Consider the following 24,115-nt stretch of genomic DNA (forward strand, 5'->3'; position numbering starts at 1 on the left):
CAATAAATCACATTCTCACTCTCTCTCTCTCTCTCTCTGTTTAACTATAGTCGAAACGAAAGGAATTCCGCCGAGGCAACACATTGTTTTAGTCCAAGAAACTGTCCACATTAAGATGAAGTGGCCTTTGTTTCTCCGTATCTCTCAATTATTAATGCTCTCTATCTCTCTCTCTCTCTCTCTCCTCCACACACACACACACACACACACACAGGTCTTCCACCGTGTGGATATGTGCAAATAGTATGCAGGCGTGAATGTCTCTATGCACTAAAACACTCCCACTTTACGAGCCATAAACCAATTAGCAGTGTTTTTATGGGAACATCAGAGGAATAGTCAACCAATAGTATTTGTTTTTTCCCTCGACCTTCGACCAGAGCCACAGGTTAAAAGGTCAACAGGTTATCAGTGGAGTTGGTCCAAAGCGTTGGTCTTTCATAGTTCATTCTTCAGCCTTATATTTATCATAAAAAAAATCTAAAATCTTCATGAATAAATGAATTTCATGACAATCTAAGAAAATCCCATAAATTAGGGGGAAAAAGATGATTAAGAAGTAATGAAATTAGCCTTTGTATAGAATACTTTAAAATCAGCTATTTTCAGTAGTTTGGGTCCCATGCAGGCAAACATATCATTAGAGTCATGTCTCTTTTGGGTCTGGAGCTAAAACGTTTGGGAACCACTGCTACCTACAAGAGACCGCTGCCTAATCAAAGGTAACTCAGAGCACCTGCTCATATCAATGACAATCTGCACTGCCTGGTGTGTGTGACGTATCCAACCTGACGGCCATGTCAACAAACACACCATGTCATTTACAACTAAACATCGCCCTCAGATTAAAGTGTTTGAAAACAAAGAAATACACTGCATGCATGCAATGTACGGTATTCTTTTCACAAAAGGTTGCCTGAATTAAGCACTGCTTTGGAAACGGAGGGAAAAAGAGGGCAGGGTTATTGCCTTATCTGAACAAACTTTCTGTACTTTTTGATTCCTGTAGCCCAGTATGTGTACACACACACACACACACACACACACACACACACACACACACAGTCCAGAACAGGATGGACTGATATGGTTTGTAAAGGCCTGGTCAAACATTAACATACAACACAGGTGACTGTACTACTGTAGGTATCGGTGCACATTTTGACACATCCACCTGTACACTCAGCAGTACATACCAACACAACACAACACAACACAACACTGCTGTTCACCCACCCACCCACACACACACACACACACACAACCACACACATGCAGGTGTGCAGTCTGTGCACACATGTAGGAATGCCCACGCTTGCAGGCGTGCACACACATGCTGCCGCGTCTAGACTCTGACACATCGTGTGGAGACAAGCGAGATGCTTTAGAAGTGTGTGTGTGTGTGTGTGTGTGTGTGTGTGTGTGTGTGTGGGTCCTACCTTCCCTCCTCTTCCTCCATGATTCCCTCGTTCATATCCTTTATTATGTGCAGCTCGCTGTGTGTTTGACCCTCTCTCTCTCTGTCTCTCTCTCAGACTGAAAGCACTTCATGGACCTTTCTTTCTCTCTCTCTCTCTCTCTCTCTCTCTGTGTGTGTGTGTGTATGATATTTAACCCTCTCCTCCCCTTCGCTCCCTTGCTCTCTGTTAACTCCCTCTCATTTACTTCATTTGCCTTCCGCCCTCCTCCCCAGCTTTGGCTCTGCCCCTCGCACACACCTTCCTCTTGTGTTTCCCCTGTCTCAACCCTCCCCCCTCCCTCCCTCTGTCTCTCTGTCACTCCAGACTGCCGTCCGGCCGCCATGGTCCATGGGGCCAGTATGAGAGGAATTTAAACAGGGGAGGGGAGAGGTAGAAACAATCCTTTCTTTGCGGGTAAATATCTTTTTCTACTTTCCTCTCCGAGGCAGCGCTCGCCGGGACGCACATATGGCTTACATTCTGAGTGGAACAGTCCCTCTCTCCCTCTCTCTCTGTCTCTCTCTGTCTTTCTCCCTCTCTCCCTCTCTCTCTCTCTCTCTCTGATTCTTTGATATGTTTCATTTAGCCTTACTGTACGTTCTTTGTTTTGGTTCTCATTGGACTCCATCCAGTCCTGTCTCTACAGAGTTGTGCCTTTATTCTTGGGGTGTGGTGTGTGTGTGTGTGTGTGTGTGTGTGTGTGTGTGTGTGTGTGTGTGTGTGTGCGTGTCTGCGTGCTTGTGAGAGAGAGAGATAGAGAGGGAGAGAGAGAGAGAGAGAGATAATTCATTGTGTCTGAGTAGGTTTGACGTTTGACAATTATCTTCAAGCTATTATGGTTATTTCATTGATGAATCGGTAAGAGATGTTCCTCTCTTTCTTTCTCTCTTTCATTCAGAGGCAGCTGAACAATGTCTCCATCAATCATCCCGTCATTTTCTCTCACTCCCTCAGCGCCTCCCCTCAGTGAGCTGACCTATAAGGATTCAAGCCAAGGCCATCGCTAATCATGTAACCAGCAAGGAAAGGTGTGCATGCACATACAAACAAACATGCACGCCACGCACACGCACACGCACACACACACACACACACACACACACACACACACACACACACACACACACACACACACACACACACACAACCATTCACAGAGTAGCCTACTGTACATGTGGGATTAATCAGGCTACTGAGCATTATATAACATTGTGGACTCCTAGCCTCTCTGTATGCAGGTCTGTGAGACCTGCATACAGTAGGCTAAGCCTACTGTGCGCGCGCACGTGCATGTGCGTGCACGCGTTTACGGCCGAGCTAGACCAGGCTTTTTAAACGTGCGCGAGCCCGCATTCACACAAACGCACTTTTAGATCCAGACCCATTTCATGTAGTCTTTCCAAACGCGCTGCATGACGCAAGTCACGCAACGCACGCTTTGAAAATCCTGCAGCTCAGCCGTTACAATACAAAATAATATATATTATGTTCGTGCCGATTTCTTGATAAAACATTTTTATCAAAAAAGCAAAACCTCCTTCTTTATTATTCAATTAACTTACACGAGCGAGATGAAGTCGGTAAAGGTATATATTTTCAGTGAATGGCCCGGGGGACACTAGGGTGTACTTACATGTGACAACATGGTGAATGGCAAATAGCAGCGGCCTTTTCAAGCTGGGTGAAATCACTGCTGTGAGTTTACAACACGCAAATTCCTCAGCATGTCTCAGTCACTGGAAGGGATTTGCTTGAGCAGCGCCCAGCTGTGTTACCCATTAATGACATCATGCGTTGCGAGAGAGGTTTCTATTGATGAACTATATGTTTTCCCCTGATGTTTTCCCCTGATGTTTTCCTGACGTGCCAAGGCATCTAAACAACTGTACTGTACTCACACACTGCAGTATAGAAATACCATCAAAATGTACCAAAAGTAAAAGTGCAGCATGTCCCATTTCAAGTTTACAAATGTATAAAAAATCTTTTGAAATTTGCCTGATCTACAAGCTCACAATACGACTACGTTGCGATGCAACGCATTGTGGATCATTGTAGATCAGCTATTTTCAGTACTTTTAACTACAGTTATTTTTACTGTACACGTTTCAATACTTCTGCTCCACTGTCTACTTCTCAGAAAAATAATATTGTCATTTTCTCAATTCAGACTCATTTCCCAATACCTTAAATTTGAATTTCACAACTGACTCCACACGTTCAACATCAACAACAACAACCAAACGGCTACAACATGTGAACTGGATCTGTTCAAGACATAATACAAAGTCAAGTGTGTGTGTGTGTGTGTGTGTGTGTGTGCGTGTGCATGTGTGTGTACAGTATGATGTGGTAACTCAGTGTAGCTGTCTTTCACCCCCCCCCCCCCTCTCTCTCTCTCTCTCTCTCAACTGAGCGATACGGTGTAGTTGTGTGTGGACACACTCACTGCTGAGAGTTTTGGTTTTTCCACTGTTTTCCAGGAACGCGAAGATACAAAGGCTTGACTGTCCAGCGACATATTGTGTTTCTGCTGGGTATTTCCCAATACCCAGTGTGTGTGTGTGTGTGTGTGTGTGTGTGTGTGTGTGTGTGTGTGTGTGTGTGTGTGGTATTTCCCAATACCCAGCCCGTCCAAATCAATATCGCCAGATATCCAGTGACGGTTGAACATGAGCTATAAGGGGATGACGCTCACAGTGTTTACTATGTGAGGAAGCAGAAGGCAAAAGCACTGCATGATACCAACGGGACCACTGACACAGACGTTTAGGAAATGTGCAACAGTGCGTGTGTCTGTCTGTCTGTGGGAATGTGTGTTCATGTTCCGAATTTTGGGACGCGTGACAACTACTCCATTGGTTCCATGTGGTATTTTGAGGGTCCTTGTCAAAGCCCAGACTCAGAGTCTGTGAAACCTCCCGACCCCTTCAACATGCATGCATGCATGCACGCATGCATGCATGCATGCATGCATGCATGTGTTTGTATATGCATGGATGAGTTCATATTCTGTGCAGTGTGTGTGTGTGTGTGTGTGTGTGTGTGTGTGTGTGTGTGTGTGTGTGTGTGTGTGTGCGCGCGTGCACACGTGCGTGCGTGTGATCCAAATCCATATGCACATGTAAGCTTATCGGTTTTTAACTGTTTAGCCTTTGATTTGTCAAATACAATCAATGTGCCTGCCATAGTGCCTATATAGTGACCCTTTGATCTCGTTTCATTGGTCGATCAAGAGCTCATTAGGTCAGCCATTGGCTGGAAAGATGACACGAGAAAATCAATGGTTGCCTCATATGAACCGTCCCATGTGACACACACACACACACACACACATGCCAATGAGTGGAAGCTTTATACAGGATCAATCAATGACCTCTGATTACTGATATCCCCACAGGGAAAACTACACACAGTTATTAATTAATAACTTAACAATTATTATTATTATTATTTAATAACCTTTTATCCCGAGTGTGGATTAAACTGTGCACATTTTTGTACAGCATACGAATGTGGACCCATGAAGCCTGTCTGTGCCTGGCCTGCTGTGTGGCAACTTCACTACCCGTCTGAGCCACCGGGGGTGCTCTCATCCGTCCCCGCTGTAACAACAAGGCAGAAGGCACTGGGTATTGACATGTAGTTCATTGGTTAATCCACACTGGAACGCAAGCATGCGTGGACACACACACACAGTCACACACATGCACACACAGTCACACACACACACACACACACACACACACAGTCACACAGTCACACACACACACAGGATCCTTATTGTGCCCTCCAAGCTAAATTTATACATGCTGTGCTGGGTTCTCATGCAAAGGGAACCCACACATGATAGCCAGGGCCCCAGGAGGACGGTAATATATGGTCATAGCTCTGGGGGGTGTGCGTGTTTGTGTGTGTGTGTGTGTGTGTGTGTGTGTGTGTGTGTGTGTGAGTGTGTGAGGGGGGGGGGGGGCAAAGGATGAGCATTCTGTCCCTCCTCCTCCCTCCCTCCCCGGGCACTAATACGGCAATGCTCTATTTGGTTTGGTTGCATAAGTTGGAGCGTGGAACACGAGCGTGTGTGTGTGTGTGTGTGTGTGTGTGTGTGTGTGTGTGACACACAGTCACACACACACACACACACAGAGTCACAGCATGCAACAGTTAACACTCACACTATCTGGGATTTTAACTGGCTGGCACATGGCGATACGCACACAAACACAAACACAGACTGACATGCACATGTGCAGTGTGTGTGTGTGTGTGTGTGTGTGTGTGTGTGTGTGTGTGTGTGTGTGTGTGTGTGTGTGCATGTGAACAGCCTGTACAGACAGGCTGTTCTAGCAATGGTCACACACATTATTTTCTTAAGAGATTACTCTATTGATTACTTTTTTTCAATTCATCGAATAATCAAGAAGCAGGCTTTTTTTTCGTATATCCTTCTGTTATTTTCCACGAATTAATTATCCTCTATGCACTAAAAATAGAGAGAATAGCAGATCTACAGTACAAGCTCACATAAAGCTTTAAACGGGTTCTGAGCTTGCATATGGTCCATTTTAATTATTTTCGACTTATCACCTATAATTCATATTTCATAAATAATCATATTCAATTAAATGGATTTGTTGGATTAACCGTTGCATCCTAGTCACATGTCCACAGTACACTAAGTAGATACATTATGTCTCCCTCCCTTCCCTAAAGCACATACTGTACAAATTGTATTACGCCATATTATGCCTTCATGTTCCTCCATGGATTGTGCTTGCTCATGTGCAAAGCATCTGTAAACAGCAAACAGGCTTGCTGTACTATGCTGTGTGAGTTTGAGTGCGTTCGTGTGTGCGCGTGCGTGTGTGTGCGCGTGCGTGCGTGCGCATACAGTGTCACAGCAGATGGTTCAGTGACAGTCCAACGTCTATCCCGCTGTGTGGCGGACGGACAGATGAAACGGATTTCAGCAGATTATGTTTTATTCCACGCTCGTTCTTGCAATGAGTCGAGAGGAGAGAGAGAGAAAGAGGAGAGAGAGAGAGAGAGAAAGAGAGAGGTCATCGCTCGTCATCATCATCGCAGGTCACCACCACGACCACGAGTCATATTCAAACAATGTCGAACAACGTTGAAAAGAACAAGAATGCATGATGAGATGAATTGCACAAGTCACACAAAAATAAACAGTGCAGCTACCATTATTTAACACGGGACAGAGAACAATATGCAGGATCTCAGATGGGAGCAGAGAATGACAGGGAGGTCTGGATCCTATAGTCTGTTTACAGCTCCTTCACTACAGACTACACTATCCACCTACAGTACGTGTCATTCATTCATTCCTTTTCTTCCTCTCTCTCTCTCTCGCTCTCTTGTAGAATTTGCAGTGGGTTCTGTATACATTGTATAGCGTACAATGCAATCGCGCTGTGAGCCCGCATGTGGAACAGCTATTTTTGGCTAACGTCCCCCCGTCCCCCCCCCCTGGGGTTCAAGTGGTTTTAAAAAGAATAGAAACGAAAAAAGAATCGTTCATTTGCGAGCACACTACTCTCTCAGAATCTATCCCCTGAGAACAACCTAAAAGGCCACAAATCTCCCCCGCGCTATTCTCCCTCCCTCGCTCCCCTCCTCGTCTCCCCTGTCTGTCTGTCTGTCTGTCTGTGTCTGTATTCTCTCCCTTGGCCAATTAGGACATTCCTGAGGCCCATCCCTTGTTTTTCGCCGTGGTCCATTAGTGGCTAATTTACTACTAATGTGGTGGAGAGAACAGAAGCGTCCGTGAGGCTATAGTGGCCCTCAACCCCTCACAGAGTAGACACACACTCTCTCTCTCTGCTTTCTGCTGCGTGTGCATGTCTGTCCGTTTTTATCAACCCGGCCCTAAACAAAACGTGAACATTTTGCCCACCACTCGATTTAAAATAGGGAGATTACATTTCGGTTGCTTTTACTGCAGTATAATACAAAATGCCACGGTGCAGGTTATACATTCAACGACCTCCGTTGAAGACGTGCTCTCTTCCTCTTACACACAAACGCACGCGTGCACGCACCTGCTAAGTGACACTAAATTGAGGGGAGGACACAGTATCGCCATTACTATGGAAAAAGATACACATACATACCAGCACAAGTGGAACAGTTTAAGCACTAACCCAGATGTATGCACTGTTGCACACGCACGCATGCACACACACAGACACACACACATGCGTGCACGCACACACACACACATGCGCACACACGCACGCACACACATACACTATATAATATACCAGAGAGAAAAGAATGGAACAGAAAGCTTATACAATAGACCTTGATGATCCTCTCCACATGGGAAAGACTGCCTCAGGCGTGAATGAATGAAACACAGACAAGAAGACACAATACGTATACGTGCACACTCAGTACAGTATATAGCCCCAAAGAGCTTCTATATAGTCCAACTCCATGGAATCATTATTGAATAGAACGACTTTTTTTTTAAGTCTTTTACCCTGCTGTAAGCAGACTGTACAAACACACACTTTTCTCGCCCTGTAACTGCACCTTAAATTAAGCTGCTGTACATTTACCTCGGGCAATTTAATTTCCCCCGCGGGATCAAAAAATCGTATCTCATCTTATGACGAGCGTGACGACGTGAGAGCAAAATGAGCGGTATGGGCTAACGTGATGGACGGAGGAAGACGGGGAGAGAGAGAGATAACAGGGTTGGTCATCCACATGCCAGGGGTCTGACTAAGAGGACAAGCAGCTTCCAGGTACAGACATGTCCCTGAAACAAAGACAACCCAAACGTGACTGTCTATCTGTGAACACCCACACACGCACGCACGCACGCGTGAATGTGTCGTAGCACACATATAGCTGTAATTAGCTGGATGTGGGGCAGTCAGTGTTGTGTCTGTTTGAGGTAATAAACAAGTGGCTTAAGGGGTTTGGTCGTGTGAGCGCTGGAGGACAATGTAAGAGAACAAACAAACCACAAATATGCATGCGCGCGCGCACACACACGAACACGCGCACACACGTGCCCGTGCAGGCATACTGTACTGTATATTACACACAGGGGGGAGCTGTTGTATGTGTTTTAGTAATTGTATTGAATCCCTGCCAAAGCACAGTGCAACTACAATGTTTTGAGTTGAGAAAACAATAAAAAAAGAACAGTTGAAATGTCTGATCTTGTACGTATAAGAAGTTCTAATTCGTAGCCCATAGGGAGTCAGTGATAGTGAACTCCAGTCTGCCAACAACACCAAATGTCTGTTTGGGGGAAAAGCTAGATAAAATCTAGTTTTGAATATTCATCTGGGAGACCTTGGAAGCCATAGGGGTCAAAAAGGCCTTAAGGGAATATACAACTTTTGGACGTATAGGAACAAAACAGAAGATTGGCCTATAATTGCTGGCACCCCTATTGTTGAAAACAGCCCAGGCTATACTTTATTCTGGTGCTGGGTGGATATACAGCTGGGGCTTTGGCAGCAGACAGGGCTGTGGAGGATGGGGGGGGGGATTTTAAAGCCAGATAAGCGGCAGTGATAAATCAAATCATGGTGTGCTCAGAGAGGGTGTTACTTGTTTTGTGTTGTCGTTGGTCGGTTTTATAAAAAGAATCCTGTTACTCTGCACAGAATGCAAGGGTATTATAGAATGGGTCTTTCACTGGCAAGAACATTGGAGATGTGAGCACTTGGTGCCCTTCTGTCTGTCTGTCTGCCTGTCTGTCTGCCTGGCTGGCTGCCTGCCTGTCTGTCTGTCTGTCTGTCTGTCTGGCGCCTGTGCAATCTTTGTCACTTCCATTCAGTGACAAATTGTCAAAAGTATTCAGAATTCTCCCGTCTCTCAACTCTCTCTCTCTCTCCCCGTCTGTCTGTCTGTCTGTCTGTCTGTCTGTCTGTCTGTCTGTGCAACCTGGCTATTATGCCAGCTGGCTGCTGGTCTGTAAGGGGAACCCTGCTCCCAGAGCCAGACCGTGATGGGCATCAACCAGCCTGACAGCTGTCAGACACCAAGATACACCCGTATGGTATATGGTCCAGTTCCTCAACCATGATACAGACCAGTTATACCGCTGCATTTAAATGGAGACATTGACATTGACATTGACGTCTCGATGCAAACACAGCTGTCTTCAATTAACTACAATTGCTGAATAAAACAGTTTTTTAGCTACTTTAGATGTGCAGCTGCACAAAACACATAGACAATATTGTGTCAAAGCCAATTTATACTGTTATTCTGAATGTATGCATGTAGTGCTCAGGGGGGCAGTCAGACAGATATTTTGTGAAGCCACTAAGGAAATGAAAGTTCATATAATGGCCTGTTGTGGCGCTGTCATTGGGCTCAAAACCCATAGCCCCATAGAAGTCCATGTATTTGGGCCCAACTTCACCTAGACTGTATTACCTTAATAAACATGGTCATGAATACTTTTTGCTTCCAGTCACTAGTTTAAAGTCTCATTTCTAATATCATAATATTATTTTTGGAAAATTATGGTCCCATTAATAAAAAAAATGACCATAAAGTCACGCATGTTCTGAGGGGCGTTACAGTTACAGTCTATGAACGGGATCCCCCACCCACTCGAGTCAAAATAAAAACCAACGAAGAAGAAGGGGGGAAGTCCCGCCTCGTTGTCTGGGCCAGCCAATGGGCCAGCTGGGCCCAAACGGATCTAGAAAGATGGCGACTTCCATTGCAAGGACTGACAAAGACTGACAAGGACTGCTTCATTTTACGTTCATGTTAGACCCGCAGAACGCTTTGTCCATATTTTTTACAGTCTATGGTAGTGCTGCACGATTCTGGCTCAAATGTGAATCTCGATTTTCCTTGAGATCACGATTCTCACACAATTGTCTTTTTTTTCATGAAACTATGTATTTGTGCAGCACTAATATCCACACATATATACGTTCAGAATACACCGGTAGGGCTGGGTACTGCCCACAACCTCACGATCGCGATAGAGTGGCCACGATGCGATATGTAACACATTTTTTTTAAAGCAAGGAAAAACATACAAATGAGCATGGCGCCTGTCACAGACATGCGCAGAGCAAGTTCAGCCAGGAAACTCAGTGCAGTTGCTGCCGGCCCTTTAATTGGGCCGCCTCAGCATCACGCTCACATGATACACTTCATCCAATCACACACACTCATCCCATTTTTATAGCGGCTATTTAAACTGGAAGTTTGCACCGCTCAATCTGCTTGCTTACTTGCTGCTGCACACTGACACTGCTGCCTGCTTAAACTTTTGCTGTCTCCCCCTCCTTCACCCCAGCTACCACCTGTCTCACCTGAATTCTGAATGTAGGTATTTTAACATGTAATGTCTATGGAGTGACGTCACGTCAACACCGTTAGCTCAGAAAAGGGGGGCGGGGAAGGGCTGTGAGATAGGCCTATAGCCACTGCTGCTAGTCACTTGCATGCTACACCGACTACAGTGTTTGCCTGAGGCAAGTCTGTTAGTGAGCTAGCTAGCAGTGGCCTCCGAGTTATAATTAAGCTCTGTGGCTGTCAAGCTTAATCTGAGGTCTGTAATTAGTGGCACCCCACCCGGCTGTAATCTTTTCCCCCACACACACACACACACACACACATATACATAACGTTACACTGTTGTGCACGGCGTGTGCACGCCCACACACACACACACACACACACACACACACACACACACACACACACACACACACACACACACACACACACACACACACACACACACACACACACACACACACACACACACACACACACACACACACACACACACACACACACACACACACACACACACACACACACACTGTAGCTAGCTAATGTGACACTCTAATAAGCACCTTAGCATTTCCTCTCCTACTAAATATACCCCAACAATTAGCTGGCCTAAAATCACCATGGCACCGTGCCAGGGGTGGAAGTGGCAGCAGTGTGGTCGTGGCGGGGCTGGGTAGAGCTATAGGAACAGTGGCTTCACCACATGCACCCCGGCGTCCCTATTCTGGGGGCAAACATTCCGTCAAAGTGTAGCAGATCTGCAACGTCACAACGCGTTGCAATGCAAATGCATTGTGAACTTGTAGATCGCCTAGATGTTTTAGTGAAGTGAGAAAACAGGAGGGGAGGGGGGGGGGGGGGCAAGTACAGACCAGTGCTTCTCAGGGTGGGGTCTCCGGGCCCCGGCTAAAAGACTGAATGGGAACCGAATGGACTCTTATACGTGTAGGTCTGTAACTCTCCATTTGTACTTTCAGAGTTGTGACATGGGTCCGTGCACAGTACTGTACCAAAAGGAATGAATGCCTTAAGAGCCACTGGTGTAGAACACCGGTCTATATAAAAAACACCATCATTAAAATCATCTAAATTTGCTGTCAGAATCAACAGTGACGACAAGGAACAACGACTGCAAAAGGGACGTCACGCCCTCCGGCGTCCGCAGGGCGTGCACCTCCTAATAATAAAACAAAAAGAGATATGGCTTATAGCTGAATGCGGATATAGAGGAATTTGTAATTTCAGGAAACAAAATAGCAGCATATAATTTTCTTTGCAGTGTGTGTGTGTGTGTGTGTGTGTGTGTGTGTGTGTGTGTGTGCGTTGTGTGGGTGCAAACACTTGGTAGTCGTATGCCGTAATTACAGGCTATAGCAACAACAAGCTAATGTGAGGGGTTAGCATAGGGGGACCTGCATGCTTTACTGGCTGGCTGCCTTTTAAAGTGATTGGAGTGTGGGTTATGGGTTAGCCACCAGAGCTAATAAAGTCAATAGGGCTGTTAGCAGAGCAAAGCACTGACAGGAGGTAGTCTGCTACCAGAATCTGGTGTAAATACACGTGCACGTGTAAAACGCACGCACGCACACGCATGACAAAGGCACCATGTAAACTAGAAGCACATGCTGCTGAACTGGGGGGGGGGGGGGTTTGGGGCGGCAAGTGAAAGCTAGCTAAGTCAGAGCAGCCATGGTTTGAGAGTGCCTAAGTAGGCCTATATATATTCTGACATGCACTGCACAGTTAGTTTATTTGATAGATGCTTGGGTCCTCCCCGAAGCCAAAAAGAATGAGTAATTCTTATTGGCAAGACAGACAATACATTAATTGATTGATTGAAATACATGCTTTAATGATTAAAGCATGCATTTAATCAATACCTTTGTCCAGTAAGATTGTCAGCCTATACCATGTGCAGTGCATGCGGCATTATGGAATCCATGGCTTTACTTGAATTAGTCAGTATTTTACACGTTCAATGACCTTGTGGAATCAATGCATCCTCAAAAGATTATTTTCGGCGCTATCGGCAGGATAGAAAGAATGAATTGATCGTGCCGAGTGCTGACCAAACTCCATCAATCAAGTAGTAGTAGTAGTAGTAAGTAGCCTTGCCGAGCCATGAGGCCCATAGGGCAGGAGCCTATCTCCTGTTTCTGTAGCGTGAGGCAGCTTGATGTACAAGTACACCCCCTGGACATGACGCTAGTATGTCGCAGGGACTTACACCCCAATCCAACCCTTGAGTGTCAAGCAGGGAGGCATTGGGTCCCATTTTTAGAGTCTTTGGTTTGACCCGGCCGGTGGATCGAACCCCCGACCTCCCAGTCTCAGCGCAGACACTCTAACCACAAGGCCACTGAGCTGGTTCCATCAATCAACAACGGAGACAAAATACCGTACGTGGAGCAGTTGGAGATATACAGGACAAACGCAACACAACAATGACATGATCTCACATACAAAAGTACCAGATTACAGGATGAACTTGACAAGCAGTGGCAAAAAGACTCTGCTTTGTTTTCAATTGCATAACCAGCTCAGATCTACTGTACATATGAGTATAGACTCACCGAGGCCTCAGTCACACGTACAGTACCAAGCATCAATCAAGCAAATGTTTGGTCCTTTTTTTGGGCCACCACAATGCTTTTCCAAATGGGAGTCACATGGTTTGATCAAACATTTTAGTTTGATGAGGGGGGAGGGGCAGAACACCACCAGCAATCAGCAATCAAACACAAATGTTTGATCAAACCAAGTGACTCCCATTGGAAAAGCATTGTGGTGGCCCCCCACAAAACGACCAAACATTTTCTTGATTGATGTTTTGGTACGTGTGAACGAGGCCTCAGGAACCGATGATCATCTTGACCAGAGGCTTTGAACATGCGGAAGAAACCAAAAGCATCAGAAAGGACTGAGAGAGCCTATATAGCTGACCCGCTACTGCGCTCCATTTGACTGGAACCATCTTCCTCTATCTCTTAGACACATTTCATCCTTCAGTCGCCTCAGGCGACTTCCCTGCATTGATTCAACTTGTTTATGCTTCTAAACGTACATGACATTTACACTGTCCCCGTCTTCCCTCTGTTGTGCAACAACAGCTGATGATGTGGTGGTGGTTGGTGGTGGTGGTGGGGTGGGTGGAAGAGGGTGAGCATTGCCATCTGATATGTATGTACAGTATCTGTATACATTATCTGTATCTCTATCTGTGTGTACTGTATGTTTTCCATGAATCCTATTCATGTTTTATGGGTCGGCATACCCTTTGAAAATAAGATGCTGCATCTCATCTCAAGGGGGCTATAATAATCCCTTCAATAAAAATCTGAAATCTGACAATTTCATCAGAGATGGAGAGGAGGCAGAATGTGCTATACACACGTCATTCACCTTGCCAGGAGACATGTGATGAGTCATCGTCGGACAGACACTGACGTCAATGTGTGTCTCTTGTATTATGCAAGTCGCAGCACGCCTCGGCTCCTGCCTCAATGCACAAAGGAAGTACACGCAAAGAGATCTCGGCTCGTGCCAATCAACGCAGCACAGCCTCGTGTCAGTGTCTTCCATAGCTTTGCCTTTGATTGGAGTTTTTTTTACGCATTTCAAAATGTCTGAAACATTTGGAGGAATTGAAAAGCCTTAAATCACTTTGATTAGACATACAAATCGATATGCACTCATTTTTATGGCCACAAGAAGAACAAGAAATGGCTTCACTTCACATCGTGAAGTTGAGGTACGGTATGTGTAACTGCAATGTAGCCTACTGACAACCACCTCAGACATATACCTGGCTGCCACAAATTAAGGTTTGTTTAGGGTATAATCCCAGAATATACCCCAGGGTATAAAACAGGCATGCCCGGGTACATAGTTTGACCATGAGTATACCGGTATATATATCTTGGGCTCCTGTTTTTCATCCTCACTGCTGTTGCTGCTGTGACACCTGAATGTCCCTATACTCCCTACAGGGATCAGTAAAAACATATTCTATCTTATCTTCTTTTTTTGCTCTTCTTTTCTTTTATTATAAAGTTGTTTTTGTTGCTTATCCTATTGTTTGTTTGTGACCTTCTGTTCACACATGCACACCACAAGGCCCCATTGTATTTGTCTGTTTAAAGGGCTGGCTGTACTAGGGAATAGTCTTGGTACATATGAATGCCATTTAGTGATTGGTGACTACATTAATAATTGTTGTAAACTTTAAGTACTGGACCCTCGTCTGGTTTGACAGACAGGTAGTGTGTGTGCCGGCTGGGTGGTGTGCGACAATGTCGCCATACCAAAGGTGTACTTCAACCGGATTGTCACACACCACCCAGCCGGCACACACTACCTGTCTGTCAAACCAGACGAGGGTCCAGTACTTAGAGTTTACAACAATAATGACAAGAAAGTAATGTGCAAAGTCATGCTGACGTTCCGATCATCATTTGGGCTGACATGCAGGGCTGTTACGTAGCTGATGTTTTTGTTGCCCTACTCACAGCTATCTTCTATATCATCATATCAGATCCTTATACCAGGAATCAATTATGTTACTGGTGGTAACACAATTGATGATATATGCACACGGCTGCCATCTTGCCAGCAAGGTGATAGTAGGCCTACTACCTAGGTGCAACTTCCCATAGACAGCCCATTCATCCAAACAGAAAAGTCCTATTTAATTGTATTTAATAACGTCAAACTCACCAACATTGCACCTGTACGAAAAGCTTGAATAATCGTCTCGTGTTTGTTTCATAAAAATCCACCGTAGACATGTTATGAGCTAAATTCCTTGCAGATGATTATTTTTCAGAGTTTGGAAGCACTCGTTATCAGTAAAGCAACCTCCTGTTGAGTGATAGTCAACGAGCACTTCCAAACTCCAGCAACTTAAACAAACACTACAGATTGAACACCAAGGGATTTTTGGGTGTTTCTGCGCATTTAGGTAGAGACACAAGTGCTACTTGTCACTCCCCTACGGTCTGTAGGGGAGTGACAAGTAGCAATGGGCTGCTGGCTGGCCGGGAATCAAACCTGGTTTGACTCGTTGTCAGGCATTTGACCCCATGTGGTATACGCGACCCAACAACACAGCTATTGGCTCATCCCCCACACATGACATTCAATATCAGCAACTGTGAAAAATAAACTCATAAATTAAGTCACTAACTGCTGATCGACTTTGTAACGGAGCCCTTCATGACATGAATGCACAGGACAGGCGCGCGCACGCACGCACGCAGCCACGCACGCACGCACACACACAATTCTAGTCGCACTCCATATGCACTGCTTGCATTTATTCCTTTACCTAAACAGACACACAAAACGATTCAGGCAAAGATTTGGATAGCGCACACACACACACGCACACACACACACACACACACACGCACACGCACACACACCCCACACACACACTCTCCTCTAAGAGAGGCACTACATAAAATCACTGTCTCACAGTCACAGAGTGAAAGTGGGTGAATGAGAGAAATCCAAGAGCAGGAATCCGGATTCCGCCTCTTTGTTTTCAATGTCCTGCACGCAGCTCCCATCCACACATCCATGCGTCCATTCATCAGAGAATGAAGGGCACATGTGCGCTGGTGGTACGTACCTCCTTTCAAAGACCCCTCACACGTCCTCCTCCTCCTCCGTTCTTTGGTTTGTTATTACTCCCTTTGTGGATTCTTTTCACTCCGGTCTTCCCGCTGGTACTAATCTCTCCTACAGCAGCGTGCTAGGGCTTGGCTGGAAGGAGGACAAGAGGAGAGTAAGAGAGAGAGAGAGAGACAGAGAGAGAGAGAGAGTGAGAGGGAGTGTGTGTGTGTGTGTGTGTGTGTGTGAGAGAGAGAGAGAGAGAGAGAGAGGTTGAGGGAGAGAGAAAGAGAGAGGAGGGAGTCAGTCAGTCTGCATGTAAGCGGGAGAATCGAAAGAGAAATTTGAAACCACCAGCACTCCTGAAACAATCATTCCCCCCCTCGCCCCCTTCCTCTCCTCTCCTCTCGTGTCATCTACCTCTCCCTCTCTCTCTCCCTCTCCATTCATAATATCCCCAAATGTATATTCGGTCCATCTCTGCCCCACTTCACTTCACGCCCCCATTTTCCATTTACAATTTTTCTCTGTCGTTTTCTTCCCCTCCTCTTCCATTCCCCTCTCCCCATCCCTCACCTCTCTCTCTCTCCCTCTCTCTCTCTCTCCTTTCTCTTTCTCTCCATCTCCATCTGGCTCTCGTTCTTTCACTCTGCTCCTGAAACCGTACACCCCTCCCTCGGTGTGGGCTGAGCAGGGCGGCGGGCAGCGACATTTTGAGGGGAAAAAACATCTTTCTTTCCCACACTTTCACCATAGTCAATTTATAGACTTTTATTGAGTTGTGGAGCGCGCTCTCCCAGGAGTGCGTTCACTCGAATATCAGCCTAGCACAACAACAACCAAAAAAAGACGACAACTACACAGGCAGGGCCCGGGAAATGCCCCCCCCCCCATCTGCTCGCTTCTGCATTGTGTGTGTGTGTGTGTGTGTGTGTGTGTGTGTGTGTGTGTGTGTGTGTGTGTGTGTGTGTGTGTGTGTGTGTGTGTGTGTGTGTGTGTGTGTGTGTGTGCGTGCGTGCGTGGACTCCTATGATTATGGGTGTTACGGTTACTCAGCATTAGTCAGACAGACGAGGAGGGGAGCATTTTGCTAAACACAGGTGTGCAGGTGTCCACCGGAAGAAAAGGGGGGAAAAAAAGAAAAAACACAGGCCGAGACGAGGAGAAGAAAGGAGCGTCAGAGATGGAGGGATGATAGAGGGATGATAGAGAAGGACAGGGGTGGGAAGAGGAGGCTTTATAGGGCTAGATGAGGCACGCGACTGGAGGGCTGCGCTGCTTCCACCTCGTTACTCATCACCCCCCTCGGCCCATCCATGCCTGCTCACATGTCCATACAGGCACAGGCGCACAGGCACACAGAGAGAGACAGGGGACTTGCCTTATACATACCACTGAGATCCAGTCATTCAGTTTGCTCTACGCTTTCCGAGCAAACACAATAACAGCAGAGGTGGATAATTCTTTGCCAAAACCAGCAGACACCCACCCACACCCATAGGGAGTGAGTTTGGACGAACAAAACACAATCTCTCCTGAAGTCAAAGGAGTTACGCAGCAACTGTTCAAACTTTTCTGAAGCGGGGGGGGGGGGGGGGGGGTTAGGAGGGGAGTATTGGGGGAAAGATAAAGTGAATAAACTACATTTATTCAAAGGGTAAGCGGGGACTTTTTTACAGAGATGGTACAACCCCTTGTTTTTATATTTTCTCCCACAAGTCCCGTTCCACCCCTCCCCATCCACCCACCATCTTTCCCCACGAGGCCAGGACCAGACATACAAACAACCATAAATATATGTATAAAACCAATAAGTTGGGTGTACAATTTAAGACATAAGGAAACAAAACACAAAATGATATTCAAAGAAATAATAGAGCGAGGGAAGCTTGAGCTTAATATATACTTTGCTACATCAGGGGTTCTCAACCCGTGGGTTGCGACCCCTCGGGGGGTCGCCAAATTATTATATATATTTTTTTTGCAACTGAATGGCTGGAAAATGGAAATGAAGATTTTACACATAGTACATGCATACACCTTCCATAATGATTATATCTGGTTTCAGTATTTATTGATGGTGTATTGTCTCCATTATTAAGGTTATTGTAGCAGTCAATTTATATTCGGGGTCGGGAGGAGGCGGGGCGGGGGTCCCGAGACGTTGCCAAAGCATTTCCGGGGGTCCTCGGCCAAAAATAACATTGTCTGATGTTAGCAGGAGAACAAGATTGAGAAAGAAGGAGAGGGAGGAATGGTGGTGGTGGTGGTGGAGGTGGTGGTGGTGGAGGGGTGCAATTGTTGGGAGTTGTGTTTGTGTTGGATCTAATGGCTCTGCGATGCGATCAGTGATTTGTCTCACTCCCAAAAGCCTGGTTTTAATGATCATTGTTTTTGGAAGAGAAACACAAAACTTGGCTCAGCCTTTCGCCACGTTGTTCTGTCGCGTCTCCCCGTCTCGTTCTCTCTCTCTCTCTCCTCCTCTGTGTTCGTTCATGAATGGAACATCGATGCCTTCAAAGCAGTGGTTCCCAAACTTTTAACCCATTTTGGCCGGGGAAAAAAATCTCTTTAAAATGTATTTCTTTTCTGAAAAACCTCATGTTTCTATATCAGTGGTTCTCAATATTTCATGCCAAGAACCCCAAAAATTATATGTAATATGCCGCTGACCCCCATCTGAAAATATGTTGTTCCAGGGACCCCCTCAAATTACGGGGGAATAAAAATTTGAGTTTTGTTTTCATTTAATGACAAAGGGGTCCCACTTGTGTGTGCATACACGTGTGTCTGTGTGTGTACTTAGCTACTCACACACTCAAACATCACATTGATGTTTTGGATTGCTGCAAAAGCACCGTCACTAAAATCACTCTCCTCTGTGCTCGTGCACGCGTCTGGGCCCGTGCGTACGTGCTAGGGCTGTCAGTTCACCTCTATAATCCAATTCGAATTTCATTGCTTAATTATTTGTAATTTTCGAAAATATTCGAATATTTACATTGTTTATTTTATCTCATATTTAGCCTATAATAATACACGTGGCTGGCATGTCTTGTGAGTTTTGGGAAGTGCATAGTTTTGACAGGTCTGCCTTCTGTGGACAGTGAAATCCTGACCATTAAACACGGGCAGAGGCAACGATAAAATCTATCATTCATTGTGAAGCCAGCAACATGTTGATGCAAACAGACGTGTACAGTAGCTGCTCGGCCTGCTCCAAATGATATTAGCATTCGTCTGTGTCTGCCCGTGTAAACGCAGCATCGAGTGTGTTATTAAGGAGGACTCCTTGGCTTCTAACGATATGGACCAGAATTAAACTAATGTTAGCTCCCATGCTAACTAGTTGCTACCCTCGTCAGAAACAACAACACAGATCGGGTGGAAGATGCTGATATCACTTTGCTTGTGCCCGTGGATGGGAAATGAGATTTAAAAGGCTATAGAAGCGTGGATGAAAGGCAAGCACAGATGTGCAATAAAGTTGCGTCGTGAGACTGTATTATGATTTTCGTTCTACCGGCGATTTCTGTCTGCGTAGTATACTAGTATCTATGTATGTGTTACAAGGGTTTGTGTGTCTGTGATTAAATGTGCTACTGTTCACAACAGCCAGTAAGCCCGCCCACCCTGTAGACTGTCTCTGATTGGCTTACCCTGAAATCTGGCCCTACTTTAGCCAATCAATGACCTCTTCTGCGACGTGACCGGCGTGCACCTTTTCACATGCAGTGGAAGCGGCCGGGGAGATTTCACAGCGGTAGATGCGTTACTCAATACATTTAGTGAGCGGATAAAATAACATAAAACAAAATAAAAATATTAAATAGAATTAATAAATTATAAAAGCTCCATTCGAATGGCAATTTTAGCTTTCGAATATATATATATTTTTTAATATTCGAATTTCTTTCATATTATGAAATTCGTTCTGACAGCCCTAGTACGTGCATGAGCACGTGCGTGACTCATATAGGCAGTCCCGTAATGTGTTTCTCTCTCTGCTCTGTAATCAATGAGCTCCCGCCACAAATTGTAGCGACCCAAAAAAAAGCAGCCAGCCTATATGAAAACAACTCGCCCGTGAATATTATGTCCTCGGGGTGAACTCTCCCTCTCTCTACCAGGCCACACAGACACGGACACTGTGAGACATCAAAACAAATGTCCCAGCGGGTCTCACACCGCGCAATTATACACACTGTGGCACGCGGAAACGCTGCTCCTTCTAGGCAGAGATTGTAGTACTAGATCGCGATCTACCAGTAGATCACAAAGGGTGTGCAGGTAGATCACATGACATGGCCCCTAAAACATATATAATGTAATGTAAAAATATATCATTTGGCATCTGACACTTGAATTAAGGTGACTTGATTGATTGACATGAAAAAAATATTGCCTGTTAACCCACAACAAATTACTTTGTTTAAAAAGAGTGTTGAGCACAAAGACCCCCCCTATATTTCTCATTTTAAGTGTGTTTGTCATGTTCTTTAAACTAATTTCAGCAATGAGATCATATTTTTTGGGTGGGTAGATCTTTTTGCGCTGGTCATTTTGAAAGTAGCTCTCAAGTCAAAAAAGTCTGGGCACCCCTGAGTCTGTCCTATAGGGTCAAGAAGATGATCTTTGGAATTGGATGTCATGAGATGACCTGCTATACCTTTTGTTACTTGAGGTCGACTAAGAACTTTTGCTAAAAAAAAATAAGGTTTTATGGCAAATAATTGTCAATGATTTGAACATTTATTAAGCCTCTGCTTTTGCAATTTGTAAAAAGAAAATCTGAAATTATATATTTTTTTAAGCTTAGTAAAAGCACTTACTTTATTTGTTTATTTAGACGGGACACTGCATATTAATGGCCATTATGTACAGTATGTATGCAACGTAAATATACCGGATTTAGCAAAGATTCCGATTTAAATCTGCAGTCCCTGCCCAAAAAAACATAAAAACAAAACAGGCAGACAGTGGAATAATTATATTACATTAGGGAACAAAGCATAAAAACATACATAAAACAAAGGTGTAAAGTGCATCTATGGTAGCAGTGTGTTGTTATAGGGCAATACAGATTTGTGACTAAAGTAACTTGCACAAAGTGCAGTATCGCTTTCAAGAAATACAGGATACGCCGTTATAGTGCACTAGACTATTAAGAGACTATACATGGTCACAGGTTTGGAGCGAGAACTATTTAGAGTTGATGTTTTGTCATGTGTTCCATTTCATTCTCCTCCCCTTGTGGGCAGGATGTGTGCATAACACAATAAGACACATTTTGTCTGAACTTTTCAAAAGTATTTTTCAATAGTATAACATAATGCTTAAAACACCAACACCAACCATGTTAAACGCAAACATTACAAAACTCACAAAAATCACCACAGTGCAGTGTTCTGTGAGTTTTTGTGTAAGTGCTTGTTAAAAGGTCACGAAGGTCATAAAACTATAAAGCGTAAAAGGTTGTAAAGCGTCACTTTTTTTTCTGCCACAACTACTACTTTCCATTTCGGACTAATTTTTTTTCTTCTTCTCGTCCCCTGGCCATACTGCAGGAAGTTGACCTCCTGGAGAGGTAGGGGTTAAAGGGGTAAGTGATGACAGAGCCACTAATCTCGTCAAGCTGAAACCATGAAGCCAGGTCACCTGAGGAGACCACACACACACACACACACACACATGTGCATGCATGCACATACACGCACGGCACGCCCATTATCACGGAGGGAAAATGTAATTGCTGAAATAAAGCCGCACACACACTCCACATTCTGCATTATTATTGCAAATTATGAAATTTAACAAACACCATTTCAATTCCAGAGTTTAAATTGTGCAAGAGGAACATGTTCTCGTTCTCTTCACACATACAGAATTCCTCTCTCTCTCTCTCTCTCTCTCTCGTGTCTTTCAAATAACTGCCGGGAACTGGTGGAGAATGGAAACCCAAAGCTATACACAGTTTGAATCACCTGGTGAACTTTCTCATGACCCATGATGCTGCATGGTTACTTGGCCACGTCTGGTCTGACTGGTTAGACCAGCTGAGTAATAAAAAGGTCAAACACAAAATGTAAGAACAAACAGAACAAATTATGTTCATGTGAGTTTCTTAACTCAGACAAATGATGTTCATGCGAGTGTCTTAACTGGCCCTCGGGGCACATCACATTTAACCCATTCTGACCGGGCACCCATTTTGGTGTTAGCATCATGTTATGCTTTAGCTATTGAAAAATAGCAGATCTACAAGCTCATAGCGCGCCACCGAGTGGCGCGATACGAGCTTGTAGGTCTGCTATTTTTGAAAAATCGAAGAACGACTGACATTTTTTAGAATCTGATCTCAGGTCAGAATGGGTTAATCAGACCAGTGTGTGTCCCGTGGAAACCTCGTATGAATCTGATCTCAGGTCAGAATGGTTTAAGAATTGAATCACATTTAGGGTGCGCCACAGCCCTGCCTTTGCGATTATTCCGTTGGAAGTTATCTGTCGAGAAGTTAAGACCATGAGACTTAAGGCCTATTCATACTCCAGTTTTAAGTGATACGGTGACGGTGGTTATTCAAAAAAACAGAGAGATGTGTTTGGGTGAGTGCCAGAGGTCACCTTATTATCACCTAAAACTGGAGTATGAATAGGCTATAAATGTAGGCTCCTATTGATGTAATAATACTGACAGTATTGTTGGATTATAGACTGTTGAGCCTGTTTTATCAATAGAATAATGAAACGGTTACTTCACCGGAGCGTAGCAATGAAAACACCAAATCCCCATAACCACTCCCAGCGGGCAAGTTAGGACACACTGGCCTGCATGGAACTGTCCAAATTATACAGTATACATACTGTAGGTAACTACTGTAAAATACACTACACTGCGCACTCATATTGGTTTTTTAAGGGACCAAGACCGCAGCACTTCTTGGTCACTTATTGTATTTGTCTGTTTTTCGGCTATGCCAAACGGTGAGGACGCGATGCCCACGACCATTGGCCAAAGGGTGGCGCTAACGTACTCAATTGAAAATGCAAACTTGAGCAGGCATATAGCTCATGAACGGTTTGACCATCTGCAATAAAACTTCGATACGCAAATGCGTCTCCTCATGTCGAACAACCTTTGACCTCTGACCTTTTGAATTATAATGAAAAACTGTTCAAATCTATCTCCTCCCGGGATGTTTGATCAAAATGCGCGAAACTTGTTACACGTGAACCTTGGAAGAATATCTAACAAAATAGTGTCTCGTTTTTGTTTTTAACTTTAAAATGAAGTTTTTATGAGCCAATGAAAATTGCAGTTTTATGAAAACCCTGACCCATGAACACGTACAGCAGCGGATTCAGGCAGCTGTTGACGAGTGCCAGGGCGAGGGTTATGGGATACCCGAAGAGGATCACAACATTCAGTGTGTCACTGAACTCCGGCACATAAATCAGACGGACGACGTGATAGGTTGCCCAGCACATGGAAAAACGCGGCGATAACAGCTGCTATGATTTTTGAAGGAGTGACCCGATTGCCTGGCCAGCGAGCCATTGTTCCTGAGCCGGTAGATGATGACAGAATAGCAGGAGACGATGGCGGTGAAATTGGGCCCACGGATCGCACGAGGAAGTTAGTGATGACCGTGCATGGGGAGTTTAACGTATAGCGTTGGCACTTGGCAGATGATTTTGTCTTTAGAGGGCCGTGGCTCCCTAGAGATGAAGTTA

The 24,115-nt window shown here is 44.9% G+C and overlaps 1 protein-coding gene across 8 annotated transcripts in view; it reads right to left on the bottom strand.

Annotated features, from left to right (window-relative positions):
* Window positions 1–24,115, bottom strand: part of plekha6 (pleckstrin homology domain containing, family A member 6) — a 156,680-nt gene that overhangs the window by 107,445 nt on the left and 25,120 nt on the right. For 6 of the 8 annotated variants that reach the window (XM_080786710.1, XM_080786716.1, XM_080786712.1 and 3 more), the window contains exon 1: window positions 1,440–1,561. The exons of 1 other annotated variant lie outside the window; for it this stretch is intronic. In XM_080786710.1, the coding sequence (XP_080642836.1) occupies window positions 1,440–1,474 (35 nt within the window). In that variant the 5' untranslated portion in view covers window positions 1,475–1,561. Of the gene's footprint in view, window positions 1–1,439; window positions 1,562–16,401; window positions 16,536–24,115 lie in introns of those variants that run through there. One more of the 8 variants, XM_080786714.1, reaches the window with a different exon arrangement.

The sequence above is a fragment of the Protomyctophum bolini genome (assembly GCF_963924005.1).
Source record: "Protomyctophum bolini genome assembly, chromosome: 2".
NCBI classification, from domain to species: domain Eukaryota; kingdom Metazoa; phylum Chordata; class Actinopteri; order Myctophiformes; family Myctophidae; genus Protomyctophum; species Protomyctophum bolini.